Source organism: Poeciliopsis prolifica, unplaced genomic scaffold (assembly GCF_027474105.1).
Source record: "Poeciliopsis prolifica strain line A6 unplaced genomic scaffold, Auburn_PproV2 SCAFFOLD008, whole genome shotgun sequence".
In the NCBI taxonomy this organism is placed as follows: domain Eukaryota; kingdom Metazoa; phylum Chordata; class Actinopteri; order Cyprinodontiformes; family Poeciliidae; genus Poeciliopsis; species Poeciliopsis prolifica.
Genome location: NW_026562383.1, coordinates 142197 through 163361, shown reverse-complemented (window position 1 = coordinate 163361; position 21165 = coordinate 142197). Strand labels below are relative to the sequence as shown.

At 38.2% G+C, this 21165-nt stretch overlaps 1 protein-coding gene across 2 annotated transcripts; it reads right to left on the bottom strand.

The window, feature by feature from the left end:
• Nucleotides 1-713: 713 nt before the first annotated feature.
• cnpy1 (canopy FGF signaling regulator 1) lies at nucleotides 714-19937 on the bottom strand. Of its 2 annotated transcripts, XM_055033567.1 has the most exons (7): nucleotides 19808-19929; nucleotides 15821-15870; nucleotides 15633-15735; nucleotides 13070-13185; nucleotides 3925-4137; nucleotides 2483-2579; nucleotides 714-853 (listed from the first exon to the last, which is right to left on the bottom strand). In XM_055033567.1, the coding sequence occupies exons 2-7, from the start codon at nucleotides 15821-15823 to the stop codon at nucleotides 813-815; spliced, it is 573 nt and encodes a 190-aa protein (XP_054889542.1). In that variant the 5' UTR covers nucleotides 15824-15870; nucleotides 19808-19929; the 3' UTR covers nucleotides 714-812. The 2 variants fall into 2 exon arrangements, with proteins under 2 accessions (XP_054889542.1, XP_054889543.1); XM_055033568.1 differs by lacking the exon at nucleotides 15821-15870 and having other exon boundaries at nucleotides 19808-19937.
• Nucleotides 19938-21165: the final 1228 nt, after the last annotated feature.

Sequence of the window (21165 nt, the reverse complement as noted above, 5' to 3'; positions counted from 1 at the left end):
CATTGATAGAACAATCAATAAGTAAAGTAATCGTTTAAAGAATTAGTCCTCAGTTCACAACTTCTTTAGCATATGAATGGAGCAACTCACCAGTGGCCCACATGCTGCTCAGGTTTTACTTCCACAAGATTGTTGTCCAACTATAACATGATTCAACTTTGAAACACAATGAGTTTTTCTGAACACTCAGAAGATAAAATAAACGTCTAATTTTGAAATAAAAAATTATAATCTGCTCCTCCATCACCTAAATAAAAAACATAATACAAATATGCAGTGAAAAGGGAGCAGTAAAGAGAAGCATTCTCCTGACATGGCAGATTATTTTAATGGACCAATCTTTAAAATGTCTTGAAAGGTTCATTTCCACTTTTGATCCAGAACATTTCTACCAGTTCCAATGTGGGATTGAAGGCAGTCCCTGAACCAGAGTGTGTTCTTCTCCACTGGACTGAGCCGCTTTTGTCTGGAGAAACCGATCTCCACCCCAGCAACAGAGGAGTCCAGAATGAGATGAAAAAACAGTCAAGTCAGATATTTAGAGAAATTCTTACCCATCTCTGAACTTGACAATTTATGTTGTAGATCTCAACTACTTTGCAGAAACGAGAAAAATCTAGAGGTCAACACGTGTTCCTGAAAAGGTTCCCACAGTGGAAACAACCTAAAATATACAGAACTATTTGCATAAGGAGAGACAAAATGGAAACAAATAGTGTGTTCTCTTTTTATTTTATTTGTTTACAAAAGTTAATTGTTACAATAATTTTGAGTTTCAAACTTATTATCACTCCAAGACCAAGGCAGAATCACTACAGCTCGTCATTTGGCTGACTGTCGTCTTCACAGTAATCTGCACAAAAAGAGGGAATAAGAAACACCTGTCAGTTTTCTGCCATAAACAGCGCAGCCAAAAATATAATTATAATTTGCCTTTTGGATAGAATCTGCCACAAGAGCTAAAGAGGTCTGCAGCTCCTCCTGAGGAGGCTCTCCTGGTTATTACTCAGGTTGATATTCCTTCTTGCATATTTGTCAGTTTAGGTTTGCAGCTACACCACATTAAACTATGCTACGTTACGTTATGGTACACTATGCTACATTACACTATACAGTGTTTGACAAGACAGGGTGGCCCCAGGCAAGAAACACTGACATTTTAATAATAATTTGCTGTCACAAAATCTCTGAACACCCTAATATTCTTGTAGTTTAACTTCACTTCACTAAAAGTACTCAAAATTCAAGCACAGATCTTCTTAAAATGTAAATCTGGTTGGTGGCCATAGCGATTAATGAAGTTCATAAAACAACTGCTAAAAGAGTTTAAATACAGAATGAGATTTTAGTCTAAATCAAAATTAAAATTCAGTAGTAAAAATAAAAAATCCTTCCAAAAGTAAATCTAGTTGTGGTTTACCAATACTCATGACGGACATGAATGTCATTAATTTAGAACAGAATGTAATAAAATATACTTTATTGGTCCCCAGGCAAAAGCTACTCCAGCCAATGTGTTAAATCCATCACTCTTCTTCCAGGTTCAGGTCATGGGGTCAGCAGGCTAAGAAGGGAGGCTCAAACGTCTTTCTTCCCTGCCACTTGTTCCAGTTCCTCCGAGAAAATTCCAATGCATTCCCAGACCAGCCGAGAAACATTGTTCCTCCAGCGTGTCCTTGGTCTTCCCCAGCGCCTCCTCCTGGTGGGAAGTGCCCAGAATGCCTCACCAGGCGTCGAGGAGGCATCCCGACCCTAAGAAGCCTCAGCCTCAACTGGCTCCTCTCGATGTGGAGGAGCAGCGGCTCTACTCTGAGTCCCTTCTGGAGGACCGAGCTTCTCATCCTATCGCTAAGGGAGAGCCCAGACACCCTATGGAGAAAACTCATTTTGGCCGCTTGTATCTGTGACCTCATTCTTTCGGTTATGACCCAAAACTCATGACCGAACACATGATCGACCGGTATATCGAGTTTCGCTTTTTGACTCAGCTCTCTCTTCACCACTGTAGACTGGTACAGCGCCTGCTTTACTGCAGACATTGTGCCAGTCCGTCTGTCAATCTCCTGCTTCAATTTTTTCCTCAATTGTGGAAAAAAAGTTAACTATTTGCATAAGGAGATGCAAATAGATACTTAAACTCCTCCACATGGGGCAGAACATCCCCCCAACCCGGAAAAGGGTAGAGTCTGAGGCCATGACCATGGCCTCAGATTTGGAGGCACTGATCTTCATCTTTGCCACTTCACACTCAGCTGCAAACCACTCCAGTGTAAAAAGTACTCTTTGTACTTTTAGAGGAACACACACAAATCCATGATTTCATTAAATAAAAGCCGAAAGAAAATATTGACACTCTTGGCGTTAGTTTGTCATAAAATTAAATCTGACAAAAAATTTACCATCTGCAATGCTGTTTCAAACATGTTCCACTTCACCTGAAGAGCAATAGAACAGTGGCAGGAATAAAGAACAGATGAACTACCTGAGACTCGATTGCATAACTTCTTCTGCACATCTCCCTCATCCCGGCCAAGCAAAGAGATGATGTCGTCTTCCAGCTCCTCCACCAGCGTCTCACACTGCCCAGAAAAACAGGCACAGTGGGCAGATATGTCTAAGTCTGGGGGAGACACTGGGCTGAGTTAGCTCAGCCATGCAAACACACAGTTTAACAGTCATGTTCCCTGTCTGTTTGCCAATCTGTTCAGCAATTTTAGCATTTGGTAAAGATGCTCTCTCTTCACCACAATAGACTGGTACAGTGCCTGCTTCACTGCAGACGTTGTGCCAGTCCGTCTGTCAATTTCCCGCTTCATTTTTTTCCTCAATTGTGAACAAGATCCCCAGATACTTAAACTCCTCCACTTGGGGCAGGACATCCCCCCAACCCGGAAAAGGGTAGATTCTGAGGCCATGGTCTTGAGCCGACCATGTGAACACAGTACTGGATCTGGCTCAACGTTTTTTCTAGGTTACAACAGAATCCTTTAGGCTAACCGAAACAGACGGTTGCCATGGTAAATAAAGGCATGATGACCTCATTTTCTCAGTTTTTCTTTGTTTCATGCCAACTTTACTAAAAATAATTACATTTACAAATGTTAAAAACTCCAATCCTAATAATCTTTGCACCATTACGTTAATGCCTCACCTCCAAAAACATGTGCATGTTATCCAATGGGAGAGGAGACTGTTGAGCTCATTGAAATGATTTATTTTAAAAACTGATGCTGTCAAAATGCTCCGTTCTCCAAAGATGCAACTTTTATGGAGATTAAAAATAACAATATGCCTTTGGATACTTTTAACTGGAAATATATAATTAAAACTACAAAGATATGAAACATGAACAAATGTTGGAAAAGTGGTCTGTCGGATTATTTTTTTTCTCTCTTTAAGAAGCCAAAATATTGCTAATGGCACCAAATAGAAGATTGTGTGCCAATCCCAGTATTCAACTTTCAAGTGAACTATTACTGAGAGATGTCAAAAGAAAATACATAGCTAAATTAAAAAGTAGAAATCCCACTGGTTTTTAAAAACATTAAGAGCAGCTTCTTACTAAAAATGAAGAAATATTTAGACAACAGTATGGGACTGTAGGAGACAGTACAGTCTGTCCCCTATCTTAAATTTATGTAAATTTACAGCAAATTTGACTGCAAACATCAATCAAAATGGTCTAGACAAAAGTACAGAAGGTAATTTTCTACTATTAAGCATCAGCTTAAAACTTAGTAGAGCTTCTAAAGAACCATCAACACCTTCAAGTTTAATTGGGACATGTTGCAGCTGTTTAAATATTTTACTCAACACATGAAACAGAATCTGCTCAGCAGTGAGTCCATTCTATGCAAATAGAACAATCATCTATGTCACAACTATTATGTGTCCAACAGTTCAGTAATGCTGTTGTGAACTTACAGCAAATTTCAGATTATTGGATGCCTCAGGACCATCAAACTTGAAGTTTTTGAAGTCTGGGAAGTCTTCTGAAGATCCACTGACTCTTGGAGCAAATCTCCTGTACTGCTTGTGGTGGGTGTCCGGGTCAATGTAGAGGGCATAGTCACTCATGCTGTTGCATACCCCGTCCAAGAGCTCACTGAGGTGTGATTCCGAGCGAGCAAACGGAACCTAGCAACAAAAATAAACAAATAATAAAAATGGAGAATTACACTGAGAGTTCAGGAGCTGACTGGCATCAGGATGCAGTGTTGCAGCCAGGCCTCACCTTGTTCAGTAAGATTTACATTCCTATTAGGTAAATGATGTGCAAACTATCTGCTATCTGCAGGGTTTCATTCTTTTTAAACAAATTTGAACAATAAACTGAACTTAATGCACTTTTTGATACTTAGGATAAATTTGAATGTATGTTACTGAACTGAAATTACTTTTTTTTAAATTACCATGAAATAACATGTGAATTGGTGCTATATAAACTCAATCAATTTTACAGTGCAATAACCACACTCAACCTACAAATATTTTCATTAAAAAAACACAAAACTATTTCCCTTCCTTTTAGCTCCAGTGGCTTTTCTTTAACAATAAATGGACTGAGAAGAGGAAGATATGCAGACAAAACCCCAAAACCAGGAAACAAACCCAGGACAACTGCATCCAAGACTGATTTTGTTTGAATTTTTTTGTATATTCTTCTTTTACACTATGTTCAATAAAGTCAAAATAAAAAGTAAAATCAAAATCAACTCAACGCAGCACCCCAGAGTCTGAGATTTTTACTGGTTCCAGATCTTATTTAAATGTATGAAAGATATGACCCAAATTGAAAATATAGTGGGGGGAAAAATAACTTTAACATGGTGTTTGGATGGACTCAAGGACTCAAGCTACATTACAAAGTGTTGGCTTATGTTGAAGAACAAAAGCAGCCATATTGACGGTTGTTGTTAGGGTCTGAGCTGACCCAGAGTCAGCAGTGTGACACCACAGGGCTCTGGTAGGGTCATCGGTGTGACCTTTTGCTTCCGCTCTGTTTTATTAGTTGCATGGTAACAAACGTCACCAGGCAACTGACTTTTAACCTGCCTTCCCACCTCTCCACCACCTTCCCCTTCCTCTGCTGCTCTCTCTGAACAAAAAGGCAAGACAGTGGTGTCTAGACAGGTCAATATAGGTGAGGTGGCCCAAACTAAGCATCCCCAGAAGTATACAGGGTGAAAGGGTGATGCCCAGAAGGTGAGGGGGCAAGAAGGAGGCATAGAAAATGGAGAGGAAGAGGGGGTGGGTCAGTGCTCTTTACACCTCCAATCAGGTTTAAAAAAACTGGTTGGGGGAGAAGATGGAGGCAGGAGAGCTCACTAGTAGCCAAGTGCAGAGTAAAATGCTCATCTCCTTAACCTCCTGGTGTCTTCTCACCCCCTTTCCAACCTCTGGTGATAAAAGGAGGAAGGTTGTGGAGGTGGGAGTGAAGAAGAGTGAAGTGGAGGGGGGCATTGAATAATTAAATAGCTGGATCACCTACTCTGTTAGAAGTCAATTTCTCCAGAGTCCAGCTGATGGCCTCATTATTTGACTCAGGTGTGTTGAAGCAGAGGCCTGAAGTTGAAGACCCCTGATTTAGACCATAAACACTGATGTCTTCCATCTATCACTGGCTTTCATCTGACTCCAGATAACGCCATCTAATCATTCAGAAATAAGTGACTGCGAAGCTCAGCAGAGAGACGGGACTGAAGGAAGTCCAGCTCAGGTCTAAAGATGAAACAGGCTGCAAAGCAGGAGCAGTCTACCAGGAATGCTAAGTTGTTTCTCTAGCATTACTACTTTTAGCAGTAAATATATTTTTTTGACAGAGATAAGCCCCTCCTCCTGGCTCTGATTGGCTGTTTTTGATCAGTCCTGGTACATTTCTTCAGATGGCAATAGTAGCACTGGGAGGAAGTGGAGAAGCTCAATCTTTCACATCTATCAAATGACATAGTGACAGTTTGAATAAATATGTACAAAACACATTTTTGTAAAAGATGCGTATTGTAACTTTAAACGTCCCCTTAAACTGCAGAGTAACACTGTTGTCCTCATGCCCACCAGATGTGAGTGTGATTTTAGTTGTTTTAAGAAGAAATAAACCTGCTGGGTTTCAAATGTCTTTTTTTTACTACATTGTACAGAAAATTGCAAAAGATGCATCTTTGTTTTTTGTTCATATAGGCTACCTGGACCACTTAGTATTATTTAAATCTATATTAAATATGGCTCATGTGGATGAGACATATTTACAAATTATGTAAAAGAAAACAAAAAGAAATCTGTAGGGTCTCTTTTCTATCTGTAGGGTCTCTTTATATCTGTGTTGCTATTGTATGTTTAAGATGGTGTACTCATCCCTTGACAGCAGGAATATAAAACAATTAGCATGCATCTTCTTTGATCACAACCTGACTTTTAGGAGCTAGTTAATTTTTTTAAAGCAGTTCAACATTATCATGTTTTAAAACATAGTCCTTGATCAAATTTCACCTTGTTGAATGTGAAATGTTTTACTTTCATATTCCTGCTTACACATTATATTATTAATGTAACATAATAGGCAACACAGTTGCTGTCCAATAAAACAGCTTTACATCTCTTCTTATCATTTAGCACAGATAAACATTCAGTTATTTTAGTTATTTTTTTCTGCCATGGCACATGACATTTCTTATTACACATTTGGTGTTTGAAATGTCAATAATTCCACAAGCTCATTCAAGCTAAGTGACACAAAGACAAAAAAAGGACCCTTCTTCTTACACTGGACTATAGAAGCACGTATGTCCATCTCAACCCGTGGGCTTAGGTCTCAGTCATTATCAAGCCATGTTACAAAATGGATTGGAATTAAAGCCCTTCCTCAACAGCCAGAGCCCAGTGAAAGGGAGCTATCAGTCACATCATGGTTTGAAGAATGGGCAGGGTGTGACCGGTTTGGCCAGAGAATAGGCTTCTCAGGGATGCTATCCTCCATTCAATTCCCATTGGACAGGGAACCATTACTGAGCCACTGTGGGCAGGAACCTTTCAGTTTCATTGTCCTTACTGCTCTTATGGGCCTATGAAGACCCATAAATTAATAATAATAATAATAATAAAGTCATGAAAGCTAGTCTGGAGGTGAAGAATAAAAATGTATGACCAAAAGCATATTCAAATTAAACACTCAAGTTATCTTTTGTCAAAAATAAAATTTGTGATCTTAAGGTGCAACAAAAAAAGCAAGAATAGAAGAAATCTTTAAGGGGGCAAAGACTTTCACAGCACTATGAATTTTAGAAGAGCATTAAATTGTGGCCTTGTGAATCGCAGTGATAGCAGTCAGAGAGGGTGAGAAACAGATGAGCATCTGGTTTTGATTAGACTGGTGGAAAATTAATTAATAAAATCTTGGCAATGGTTATACAAAGTGGCCTGCAAAATTATTCATACCTCTTGAATTTGTTCATATTTTGTCACATTACAACCACAAACATTAATATATTTATTTGGAATTTTATGTGCGAGACCAACAAAAAGTGGTTACAATTGAAAAGTACAAGAAAATAAACTTGACTCAAAACATCTTTTTACATATAAAAAACTTTAAAGTGCGGTGTGCAAAAGTGTTCACCCCCCTTTTCTCTGAGTGCAACCAACCAGTTTCCTTCAGAAGTTTCCTGATGTCTGCTAATGACTCAACCTGTGTGTAATCTAATCTCAGTAGAAATCCAGCTGCTCTGTGACGCCTCAGAGGTTCAGAGAATATTGGGGAGCAAATGGCATCACAAAGTCCAAGGAACACAGGGCAGGTCAGGGAGAAAGCTGTGGAGAAGTTTATAGCAGACTTGGGTTGCAGAAAGATTTCCGAGGTTGAACAAGAAGAGCTCTGATCAGAGATGTAGCTAAGAGGCCTATGGTGACTCTGGACCAAATTCAGAGATCCACAGCTCAGAGGAGGAATCTGTCCACAGGACAACTATTAGTCATCCATGATTTCCAACATCACAGTCGGATTATGACACTCTTATTTACATCTGGTCAAAATTTGGAAAACTTAGCAAGAAAGCTGATTGGACAGCTGGTCATTTCAAAATGGCTATTTTGGTTAAAAAAAAAAAAAGTTACATTATTAGTCTGTGCATAAATAGCAACACTGCATGTCAAATTCCAACTCCTGCGCCCTAATATTATGTGTCACTGCCTCAGCCTGCCATTGTGCATTTTCTCATTCTCAATGCATGACTTCCCACAAGTAACTATGAGATCAACTCACTGCTCCATCTAAGTTCAATGTCTTTGGATGCCTTAAATGTGCCATTGTTACGGAAGGCAGGTTTTACTTTTGTGCCACAGAGCGGCTCCATGCCCCCAGGAAGTCCTACTGTGAGGAGGCCAAAGAGCAGACTTAAAACCTGAAAATCCTCCACACTGAAGGCATCTACACTGTGACATCCCATCCTCTCCAATTCACTCTAGGTCAAAAGCTGCTGAAAAGAAGGGAGAGCAAAGGGCATGGGATCAAGGTTTGACTGTTTCTGTGGCTAAGAGACATTTGAAAGGCCAAACAATGCAACAGGTGGAGGGTAATGCCATCTCTGAGCTGAGGAGGAGCTCATCTTTGACATCATCGGCTGAAGGCTGAGGAAAAACTTAGCCCTAATCAAGTTCTTGCAAACTGCTAAAGGAGTTATCAGAGACTCCGATAACCTTTCTGAAAAATTTGGTATAAACTATTGCTATAGAATAGTAAGGCTTCACCAAAACATGATAAATGTTTACTCTTGTCAATGTTCAAACAGTAAAAGGGAGAAATCTGAAATAGTAAATCTATTGTCTAAGTTTTCACCGTCTCTTCAAAGTGACCAAATCTGCAGTCTGTGGATAAGATATGACAAAATATGATAACATAAGACTTTATTTGGCCCCTAAGGGGGTGGAGAGGTTGTTTGTCCCAGCATAGTACACAAAAATTAATGTAAATAAATAAAGCAATAAGAATAAACATACAACAATAATAAATGACAATAAGTCTTAAGAACACACACATATCGCTCAGTACATTACTAAATATATATTCAACATTTAATACGCACAGCTCTATGTATCATAAAGTCTGATAGCTTCTGGCAGAAAGAACTTGCTGTATCATTCTTTAGCACATCTGGGCCTTTGGCTATGGCTATGTCTGCTCCTTAGGCTGTCCACCATGCTGTAGAGGAGATGAGATAATTGATAATTCTTCAGCATTCTGTCACTTGACACCTCTTCCAGTGGAACCAGCTTGATCCCTACAACTGACTCAACCCTTCTTGTCAGTTGTTGAGTCATTTTGAGTTCACCTCCATTGCAACACCTCAACACAGCACTGCATTGAAGATGGAACCAGCCACTGATCCCCCACTGATGACTGGTGACTGATGAACAGCATCTCACTGCAAATGTTAAAATACCTTAGATTCATGAGATGAGAGACGGGTCACTGTTTGAGAGCAACAGTTGTAAAAGTAGTTTAAGACTAAAAATAAATCCAAAAATATTTTAGAAATACCTATTTCACCAAGAGCATACAGCAACTAGGATCTTAGGATCTTAGATTTAAATGGGATAACAATCCAAAGTTGAAGGGGAAAGACACAAAAATGTTTTGTCCTATGGCTAGGCTAAATAGCAGTGAGTCAACCCTGTGGTTGACTCACTACTATTTGAGTCAAATTTATGGTGAGCATAAAGTTTAAATGATCACAAAATGCTTTCACTAACCGCTCTTTTTTATCATCTTTGCAGTACAGAACTTTTTCTAATCTCTCCATGTTGGGTTACATTAATTTCTCTCTCTAAAAAGATACTATGTTCATTCCACAAAGTTTGTGGAATGAACATAGTGTCAGCAGCGTGTCATATTTTCTGTGTCTAGGTCAAATGAAGGAAAATATTTAACTGCAACTACTACATAATTTCTAGATATATTTTAACATTCTTTCCTTTTGCAACATGGAAATTGTGGATTATGGCTTGAAGTGACCTTTTCAACTCAGGGTTTCCCCCGGAAAACTTGAGGTCCACCTGCGAGCCACTGTGATTTTGTATTAAAAGATGTTAAGTCGACAAGAGAAGTAAAAATATTACTGGGTATTTATTTATATGTTACAGGAAAACAGCACCAGTGAAACACTATTTAAACCCACAACTAGTCTTAAAAACAAACCAATTAAAAAATTAAAATGAACATTGAACTTCTTTTTAATCCAAAGTAAGCCAGCAGCTCCATAAGGCCCCCCAGGGATGCAGGGGCCCATAAATGGCAATATTTTAACACAGACCATACATAAATGTAACATTTGCTTGAGATTGTCAATGTTCCTAAATTTGATTTAATGGTTTCGGCATAAATAAATTATAATATTTTAAATTATTTAACATTTAAAAGTAAGATTTTAAGGAGCTGGCAAGTTTACTTTAAAAAGTTCAGAGAACAATATTCAGAGTTAAACTGTTTTGTTACCGTGAGAACTCTGGAAAGAAACAAAATTCCTCGCAGGGGGTTGATGTAAATATCCATCCAGATCAGCCTGATTCCAGTTTGAGTGAGAGGAGGTGCGCATGATCCGCACTGAGGTAAACTTAAGACTTCCAGCTGCTGAAGCGTGCGAGGCAATGTGCAGAGGGCCCAGTGGTGTGATTAGTGCATAAACTACAGAAGATGTGGTCACATAACAGTCATTATTCCCAGGACCCTCTTGAAAATGAGATCCAGATCTCAATGGGGTTTACCTGGTTAAATAAAGAAACTAAAAATGCCATTCGATGAAAATGGAATATCTTGTAATTTAAAAGGAACAGTTTGGATTGTTGGAACTATTTTTCCCAAGGTTTTGGAGCACCAACTGCTAACATATGTAAAGATGTGAAATTCCATTTTTAATTTATGTACAACAACGTTAGCTCTTTAGTGAAGGTTTTTCAAAAAGTTTTGAAATGCATTCATGACATTTTTTAACCAGTGCATTTATGAGGTTCAAACACTGATGTTGAGCAAGATGGACTGACTTGCAGTCTCTGCTCTAAATGATTAGATGAAGTGCTACGAAGGCCAATGTATCTGCTTATATATATTATTATTTTCCTCTTGAAATCACAAATTTGGCAGTCTAAATATATTTAAAAACTCAAACTTTGATGAAAACCGTTTCCCGGGCAAAACAATTGTAATAGAATCGTAAGTGGGTGTGAGATAGGACAAGCAACCATATGTCATAGAGAAATGAAACTTAATATGTAGGTAAGACACCCCCGAACAACAACAAAAAAAAGTATTTTGGAGGTATGCCACAAAATGTACATGGAGGCAGCCATTTTGGGACAAAAGGCTAATTTTGGCCATTTTTGACATTCACACACCTCAAGCTTTAAAAAACTAGGGATTTTGAGGTATTGTGTTCATTTTTGGTCAGTATGCAGTTAAGGGACGCAACACTGAAAGTTCTCAAAATTGTGACTTTTGAGCATTTTGTAGCAAACTTGGTGTACTTGTCAAAGCAAACAAAAGGCTACAACTTTCACACACAATGACCAAGCAGCACCAAACTTGGTTTCAGATAAGTCGCCATATTCTGATAACCCCGCCTCCGCAGAAGAGGCAGTCGCTTTTTTTTTCTTGGAAAGTGTCGTGGGAAAAAACTATTTCCAAGCACTGTTCAGGTAAAATTACTCAATAAGGTTTATTCATGAATTGTGCATAACTCAGAGAGCTCATGAGACAATCAAAAATCAAGCCAGTCTGGATCCAAAGGTCACAAAGCTCAAAGTTCTGCCAGCCAGAGACAACACATAAGTTTTATACAATAATAAGAAATGAAAAACAAAAATGAAAAACATGGGGCGAGACCATCTGATTCTGATCCAGATGTGGAAAACAAACTGCCATCCTCATACATGTAACCCAAATAGTTCTTTTGGTGAGAGTTTACAAACATTTCATATTACATGACCAGAAGATGTGACCTTATTGTAATCTTTTCCATTACAGAAAGCTCAATCTCTGGCCTCTTGGGCTAATCAAGATGGTCTTTTGTCAGAGGACAGAAAACTAGTTAAATTGATTTGCTTTGAAGCACAAAGAGTTTTTTTGGTGGTCGTTGCAATAGCAATGTGGCAAAGTCAGAGGTCACGCCATTGCCATTCGTTTAGATCGAAATTCCACATATTTCAGCCAAGCTTCCTACAGGAAGTCTGCCATTTTGGATCAAAGCCGCCATTTGGTCTCTGTTATTAGTTAGCCTTCGAGATGCAGGCTTCACAATCACTCGGCACTGATTTGAAGTATTGATCAAAAGTTATCAGAATTGTTTTTCTACATCAAAGCATGCAAGCATTTTTTTGTTAGAAATCATTTTAAATTCCACCTTTCTTTCTCTAGACAGCTTTATGTTAGCAGCCCTGATCTCCAAGACCTTGGGGTTTGTAACACATGGACTGAAAGCAGATATTTCTGGACATGTCTGCAAAAAACGTAAATTTTTATGACTGTGGTGTGATGACACACTGTCTTTCACAGCAAACTGCTTGACACTTAACTGTGTTCACATCAATCTATTTTTATGCAACAGTCAGCTCAATCAGTTGTTAGGACGCATAGTGTGATTACCACACTGGTTGCCCAGGTAGAGAAGAAACGGGGCGACGCACCCAACTAGCACATCAAAACTTGTCTTGGTACATTTTTCAATCATGTCACCCAGCCTTAATTAAAATAATATATAACTCTTTTTAAAAGGTATAACTAGCCAAGAATTAAAACATCTTCTTGAGTTCTCAACCACCCAAATAAAATGTACTTTCAGATGTACTTTGCCTTTTTGAAATTCTGTGTATAAATGGTAGTATTGATCTCAATACATTAGGATCCTAAACACTGCCACGTTTAGAAGCTCTCAAGAACATAAATTGCAAGATAAAATATAATTTTAGCCTCATGTCCAGTCATAATCAGGACCTTCAGCAAAGCCTGGAGAGCAATAAAATGTGTATGAAAAGTCAGATTCCTGTTACAACAAAGAGATTTAAATAAGTTCAACAAACGCTCTACCTTTTTGTCTGTCATGGTCCCATCAGGATTGAGTCTAAAGCTCCCTACATTAATGGTCGTCTTTGGGTCCACCTGACTGATTGAATAGGTCAGCTCATCCACAATCGCCTTACAAGCTGGGGAAAAAAAAACAGGAAGACAAAATTACAGTTTTAACTAATGGTAATTAACATTAAAAAAGAATCTCTCTTATTCGGATCAATATTTTGTTTTAAATTTCTACAAATATTTTTTGCTGAGCTAAGTCATGATTTTTTTATTAATTATAAAAGACTGCTGGTGAAAGAATCTGCTATTTAATCCAGGTGTTCTGTCTTTAATCTAAAGTTTTAAAGACAGAAACTAGGGTTTCTCAGTTTTTCTGTGTTTTATATGGCTAAAGATATGTAGAATGTTTGTCTTTTTATATATCATGCTTTTACCCTTTTGAGGACATAAGGCAAATAGGAACTTGCTTTGCTCTTTGAGGGTGTTCTTTTCTTTGCTCTGTTGAGAATAACACCTGGAAACAGGGCTGCCCAGATGTAGTCCTTGCCCAGATGCAAGGTTTAGATGCTAGAAAGGCATCTAAATGTACCTTTCTGGGACTTTTAGATGCATCACAATGCACATCAATCAAAGAAAGCAATTCTCTCACCAGCAGTCATTCAGCTCATTTGTTGCAGAGGCATGCCTCAGACATTCAGTTAATTCAGGTGCATTGGGGTTAGGGATCCATCTACACATGGCAGGATGGTCCCCATCGAGGACTGGACTTGGGCAGCCTTGATCTTAAAGTTACAGGAAGGAAAAAAGCTTTTTAAGACAGGGGATCACTGCTGTAGAAGATCTGCATACAACAATGATGCAGTGACCTGCAATGGAGTCCAGGCCTCCAGTGCAGGTATCCTGCATCTTTTAGACGTGTCCTTGGCCCAAAACACCCAAGTCAAGTGGCTGAATCACCACATCAGTATTAGCCCTGCTAATATACTGATTATTTGACTGAGATGTATTATATCAGAGACGCATCTAAATTTGCAGTACACCAGTCCCCAAGGTATGGAGTTGCAGACCCCTGACCAACATCTTTCTACAAACACCAAAACATCTAAACTTCCCCAAGAAGTTCAGCCTGCTTTGTCACATTTTGTAGACAGCTTCACTGTTGGATCTCCAGTTTGATATGTTGTCCAAGTGAACACTTAACTATTAACAAGGATTATTAAAGTTTGCGGTACGGTGGTTGGACTACAACAGCTTTTGTGGAGTCGGAATCACATTGTCAAGGTTCTGGAGTGTACTGTGGCTTTATTCCTGTTCCCTGAGGAACAGGAACAATGACCTCTGACCTCTGGAGACAGAAAAGAGGAGCACCATTTTGTTAAATAATGCAATAAAGCCGAAGGAGTATCCGTGACAAAGGTAAATGAAATATTTCAGGTCTGACAGAAAAGGCTGGGATGGTAGGAGATCTGTTTAGGGATCTGGGACAGGAAAGGAGAGCACAGAGTTTGTTTCAAAACTTGACCTGTAAAAGAGTTCAGTTCATTGATTATTGATCTGGTCACACTTCGGCTTGAAATTTGGCATAGCTACTATGAAAAAGGAACTTTAATCGAATTCAAAAAGGAACTTTAATCGGATTACTGATTACTCCTTGAAAATGTAACTGAGTAGCTGATTTGGAAAGTAACTAATTTACATTAAAAGTAACATTTTTAGTTTCTTTTAGCAGCTGCTAACAACAACACTCAGCCACCAGTAAAAATTACATTGGTTTTTGCCAATACTTTGATCTTTTCAAGTTATTTTACAACAGTACAAAAAAAACTTTAGCAATTTGTGTGTTTTTGTGTGTTCTATTGTCTGGAATAATTTTTCTTAACAGCCGTTCTTGTCTTCTGCTGAACATCGTCATCATCATCATCAAGTGCGGCAAGCAGGAATGAAACCATTTCGTGCAGATCCAAAGGGCTTCATGGGCAATATGTATGTGTTTTATGGTCTGGCAATGGTAACATTAAATTTTTACTGCTAAAAATAATTTTCGAAAATACAATATGATTAATTTTGTAACTGACAGGGCACCGTTTTTTTATTTTTATTTCTACAAACAAAAAATAAACAAACTGTGGACAGCCCCCTGTCAGTCAGAGGCCCTTAGAATTGTCATAACTTTTCCCTTACTATGGTGCCCCTGGACATCACTAATGACCACACATCTCTTTCAATCTTGTGCTGGAGCATAATATCCAGCTTCTTCTTGGAGGCTTAATTTACTACAGGAGGCTGTTGTACACTCCTCAATAATTCATTGAATAATCAACCTTCCCTTAATGCTGTTTAAAACATTTTTCTTCAGATTACTGGCAATCCAGAGTTTGTTTCTTGGAAAATAAAGTATAAAATAATATAGTGTTGGAAATTGTGTTGTTTCCACAAAACTTTAAATAGTCAGTCACACACACTCAGTCATAACCTCTTACCTCTTTGATACCAATATCTGATGCAGGTTTTAATTGCCAACATGTTAAATCTCACAGAAAGTAGTGGGGGGGGGCATCGCGTTGTTGCGTCTTACCAGAACAGTAGAGGACTTTGTCCCTCTTGCTTTGGCTGCAGCTGATGAAGGTAGACAGCACCATCACATACATATGAAATATCCACGATGCCATAGTGATGGCCTGGCAATACAAAACATGATTAGAGAAAAGGATGTGTGTAGGGCCTGCAGCTTGGATTGTGGAGATGCTGGTCTTAGTTTCTGACCATTGAATTAGTAAAGCAGAGGTAACAGTTGAATCAGACACTGCAGGAAACTGATCAGAGGAAAGAAAGAAATAGCAAAAAATGAATAAATAAACAGAAGATTAATACAAACAGTGGAAACAGCCTTAGCACATCCAAGCGAACATCAATCTTCCTTATCTCCACTCTTGAGGGTTCACCCATTCAGCATCAAGGAAAATGAGTAGTCCAGCAGATGGTCTATCAAGTAAAATTGATTTCAGCTTTTCAAGATGTATTTTCTTTCCAACATTATAGATATGCTCAGAAGAAAATTCAACAAATAAAGTGCTTTGTAATATGTCAGTGCATTGAGGCCATCTGTGCACTATTATTTTCATCAATGTTTTCTTTTTTGTATATTGCATAAATAATAGTTTAAAATCATAAACCATAATTCTTAAAGAATTCATTATACTGAATTCCATTGCTTGTCTTGGAATGTGGCTTATTAAAAACATGAGATTTGAGAGTGAGGAGAGGTAGTGTCCCAGCAGATTGATTCAGTGTCAGGTCTGTTCTTTTTCCCACAAAAGCTATCATGACATCATATTATTGTTTAATTACTCTGCCGTGATATACAAGTATCAAAAACTCACAAAACACATCTGTCTGACAAGTCCTTGCTATAATTGCACTAAAACTGTAAAATGTTACATTGTATCTCAATTAAACCATGATGCCTATTTTCCTCCAAAAGCAATGAGGTCTGTGCGTAAGGACAATGCATCTTTACGTACTCAGTGCGTAAAGATGCATTGAGTCTACCTCTCTGTACAGTTTTAAGACATCATCCTGGTTCTGTGGAGAAGCAAATAAACTAGAGCTGTGCCGATCGATCGGCCACCGATCATAATCGGCCTATTTCCGGGAAATAGGCCGAAAAGTGTATAATCCGTGAAAGTGTATAATCGTGGTCGCTTGTTGCCGATCACATTTATCTCTCTTCGCAACCTGCGTGTGCAACTGATCTCCGCTTTCCTTCACACTGCGCAAGAGCGCAACAACAAATTCTAATTGTAGAACTTTAGTTCCTCACGCTCTGAGACTGAATGGGGACGTTTCCATGTTGCTGCGGAAAATTACTACGTCAAAATGCATCAACACAATGAAGGAGTTTGGCTATATAAAGGCTAAATGTAGGAACAAAAGTACATCCGGGGCAGCCAGATAGCAGGTAAAGCCAAGTACACCCCACTGCAGCAAACAGAGCGGGGACAGACCACTGTCAGTCAGACCTTATTTGGAAATGGGAACGTTGCACTCCCGAAGTGAAGGGGGCACTATTTCCTATATTATCCGCAACCTCCCGTTTTTTGTTTTTTTTTCTTTTGAAATCTGTGAAATATCTTCATCTTTAAGAAGGCGTTTCACTCTCAGCATGTATTTGAACTTCTTCTAATAAAGATAGATCATCTCTGAAAATAATCAATTTCCTTTGCCTCCTCTTGTTCTGCAGAATTACTCTGCTCGCCCGAGCCAACCAATCAGAACTAGCATTAATCAGCCGCTTTCAGAAAGTTGATTTAGTAACTCAGGATTGTTTGTTTTGATGCAACCCGTTTGACTTTTCAAGAATGTTTCCTTTATTACTTGACATTATTTGATATAGTTGCTTGATGATAAGTCTTGAAGATTTATTTAACTACTACCACCAATAATTGATGGTACTGAGAGCCTTACTGTTAAATATTGTTTTACTGACTGCAGATTTTTCTGTTGTCTTTTTGACTGAATAGCTGCTGTATTTTAAATTCACCTAATAAATTTGGTGAATTTATTGCCAGATCATTTTTAAATTTCGCCAGATCATTTAGTATCATTTATACCTAAAGCTAAAAATCGCTAAAAATCCAGGCGATTGGCAAAGATCCAGGCGATTTTTAGCCATTTCAATAATTGTATAATTTCCTCGAAGAAGGAAATAGGTTATGTTCAACATAACAATGAAATCAACAAATCATATTCAATTGTCAGTTTGTTCAGTGGTCCCCAACCCTGGTCCTCAAGGACTGCTATCCTGCATGTTTTTGATGAGTCCAGTCTCCAGCACAGCTGGTTCATATGATTGCGCTACCTCCTTTGCATTCCTGCAATTGCTATAGAAGCTGGTTAATCACCTAGTCATTTAACCCAGGTGTGCAGCAGAAGGGATACACTTAAAACATGCAGGGCAGTGGGCCCTGGGGACCAGGTTTGGGGACCACTGAGTTAGTTTATTAGTTTATTTAGTTATTCATGTAATGAAGAACATGAAGGGAAAATAAAAGCAAAACAATGCTAATGACAGCAATATTTAACTACAGAGTATATTGTTAATATACTTGCCTCCCCACCAGGCTTAGCATTGTTTGCTTAAAATGTTTTTTATACACCTCCAACAATGAAAGCAAAGACTGGTTAAACAAGGTTTTTATAAGATAAAACATAATTAAACAGGAAGTTATCTATTTATTTATTTATTTGGCATTTGATTTATACACATGACCTACAGAAAGACTAGTTTTATTTAGTCCACTTTTGTATTTTCTTTGTTTTCATTTTATTTCTAAAGTTTCCAGTCAACTTCACATTTTTGTAACACAAAAACACAGTGTGGCAACAGGTGAACAGACAAAAACCCTAAATATACCTCATAGATTTTGGCTAGAAGAAGATTATGTTCACATTTCTAGCTAATAATTTTATTTCATTATCGAGGAGCATTTCAAAGTGTGGAAATGTGTGAACTGGTCAAATGTTAGTCTAATGTTCATTTTTAACAAAACAATTAATAATAAAACTACTTAAAATTACTCATATCATTCAGTTTATAATGCCAAGACCTTTAATAATAAAAAGTCAATTAAATTACGTTATTTTTTAAGATTCAGTGTGCATCACTTATCATCCAGCAAGGTCAGAAATGCACCAGATGGGTATAATTTGCATACAATTTAAAGTGGTAGAATTGTGAATATTCCAGGCACATAGTAAAACTTTATAGCACAAACAAGTAATTACATTATTCTTACAAAAATGCTGTATATTAAACATGACTTAAAAGAAATTTAACTTTGCAATTTAACGCCTTGAAATCACACTCTGTCTCTTTAAGAAGCTTTTACTCTTTCCAACACGCACCTTCAGTACACAACATTCCTCTTTCAAGGTTTTAACAAGTTTGTTCCAGAATTTCACTGAGTAGTTTGTATAATGAGCTCAGCAGATGCTCAGTTCCACCAGGTATTTGCTAATTGCTGCTAATAGACTGAAGGAGCTGAGTGTGCTGATTTATCTTTCACCTAATACCTTGGTGGCCGTTTTTATAACGTGACTGGTATAAACATAATAGTGTTTATGTGGAAAGGCATGAACCTAAACAACAACCAACATCTGCAGATCTGATGAATATGCAAGATCACAGACTATTAATTAAATTATATGGAGTAAAATTTTATTCATGAAGAAAAGGACGTTTTGACATTATTTATCTCAAATTTTTGTCCTTGGGAAAAACAATAGATTCCTCAGTTTAGGAAGTAAACTCCTCCCGCTCCGCTTCGTCATGCTTTTCCCCAGGTTATCCCCCGGCTGATTGTAAGGAAGGCGCATCGGACTTCATCTTTTTATTATTTCCGCAATGTAGTAGTTTTGTTGTCATTGTTTTGTTTTTTGTTTTGTTTGTTTATTTTTTGGTAAATAAACACTAAGTTATTCTTACACGTTCATTCTGTAAATTTCTTTATTTTGAGACTGGTACAGGTTTTAAGCTGGGAACTTTAGCTGAAGTGAACTAAAAATGAGATGCCTTGTGGTTAAATCTCGTTGCTTCAAAAGAGTAGTATAAGCCGAACTCTAGGCCGCTTTAATTCAAACTATAAAATATTGCATGACAGGTGGATGAAGCGTTGCTGATACAGAATATCCATCTAAATGTCTTGGTTTCTTTGCGGAGCTCGGCGCAATATTCGAAATGGCTGCTCTTACCTGACCAGAGAACCAACCAGCAGCTTCCAGCGGATGGGCTGTAACTCCGACTCACAGCACAAACGGTCCCGGTTTCAGTTTCTACTGTCAGCCCTCCTGTATATGTTTCTATCAACTTAAGTTACACGTTAGGCTCTGGAGAACTCCCACTAGCATAAAGCGTTCACTGTTCTGGTGATGTATTTCAAAGTAAAGTTTCTCTATCCTAACTGACCTCTTTCAGGCATGACAATACATATTCTTCATGCATACACATTACAGCAACGTTAGTTACTTGAGAAGGTTTCTATTACAGTGCTCCCATGAGTGGTATTTTTAGTTTAAATCCGAGGTGAGCTCTTATTTTGAAATCACTTCCGTTCTTATTTTACCGTGTTTATTCTAAATTGACTTCTGACATTGACGTACGTGCCACACTGTAGAGAAGCCACGTTCAGCCGAGCATCCAATCATATTTCAGAGTTTGATCATTCACTAGTATGTTTGGATTTACTTAAATGAGACGTTAGTTTATTTTCATCATTCATTTACTTCAGGATCTGTTTATCTATTTCCCCATAAACAGGAACAGTACCAAAGCTTTCAATATCTTTAGTGCTATTTCCTTTGCAGATCATTTTGTTCATAATATTTGGTGCTTTGCTACTTACATTTTTTTCTACAGGGCTTTATTTTGGAAAGTGTTGAATTTCCATACCCTGACTTAAAAAAAAAAAAACAATCTAAGTTTTATATGGATGAGCAGTAACAAGTAGTAGATTTTGTCATTTCATACTCATGGTGACATTTCCATTATTAACATTCAACACCAGACTTGTGCATGGCCAGTTTATGGCTAACAGATCTTATATTGGCCTCAAAGGTCAAACCAAATCTGCCTTGCAGTGGCGGTTTCTGATATGGGCAACCGCCCAGGGCAACATCTTGTGAGAGACGGCATGAATTCCCAACTCGCCCCCAGAGCGCCTCACCCTCACCGCCGGAGTCAAATCCCCCAACCTCTCTCACAACTGGAAGATTTGAATGTCAAAAGATCCTAATACATCATTACACCAACACACACTCCACTCCCCCAGCACACAACTTTGGTCCCAGCCTGAATTTGTGCAGCTTTCACACTAGAAGTTGGCAAGACACATTTTGAAAAGTGCAGTGTACAAAAATGTTCAGGTGTATAATATTGTGCATACTCATGCTGCTGCATACTTTTCCTTTGCACATTCCAATTTGGGTGAACTAGAACGCAGCTACTGGCATCATGTGAATCGCCTTGTCATCTCCCAAAAATATAAATCAGCATGAAAACTGACTGGTTGTTAAATCTGGCACCAAAAACTGATGTATTGTATCCCATAAAG

Bases quoted from the DNA above. Each gene is read 5' to 3' on its own strand.
- cnpy1 (XM_055033567.1), bottom strand. The intron at 4,138-13,069 runs GTAGAGCGTTTG...TTTTGTTGCTAG, and splicing joins GGACCATGACAGACAAAAAG to GTTCCGTTTGCTCGCTCGGA. The intron at 2,580-3,924 runs GTAAGTTCACAA...TTTTCTGGGCAG, and splicing joins CCAATAATCTGAAATTTGCT to TGTGAGACGCTGGTGGAGGA.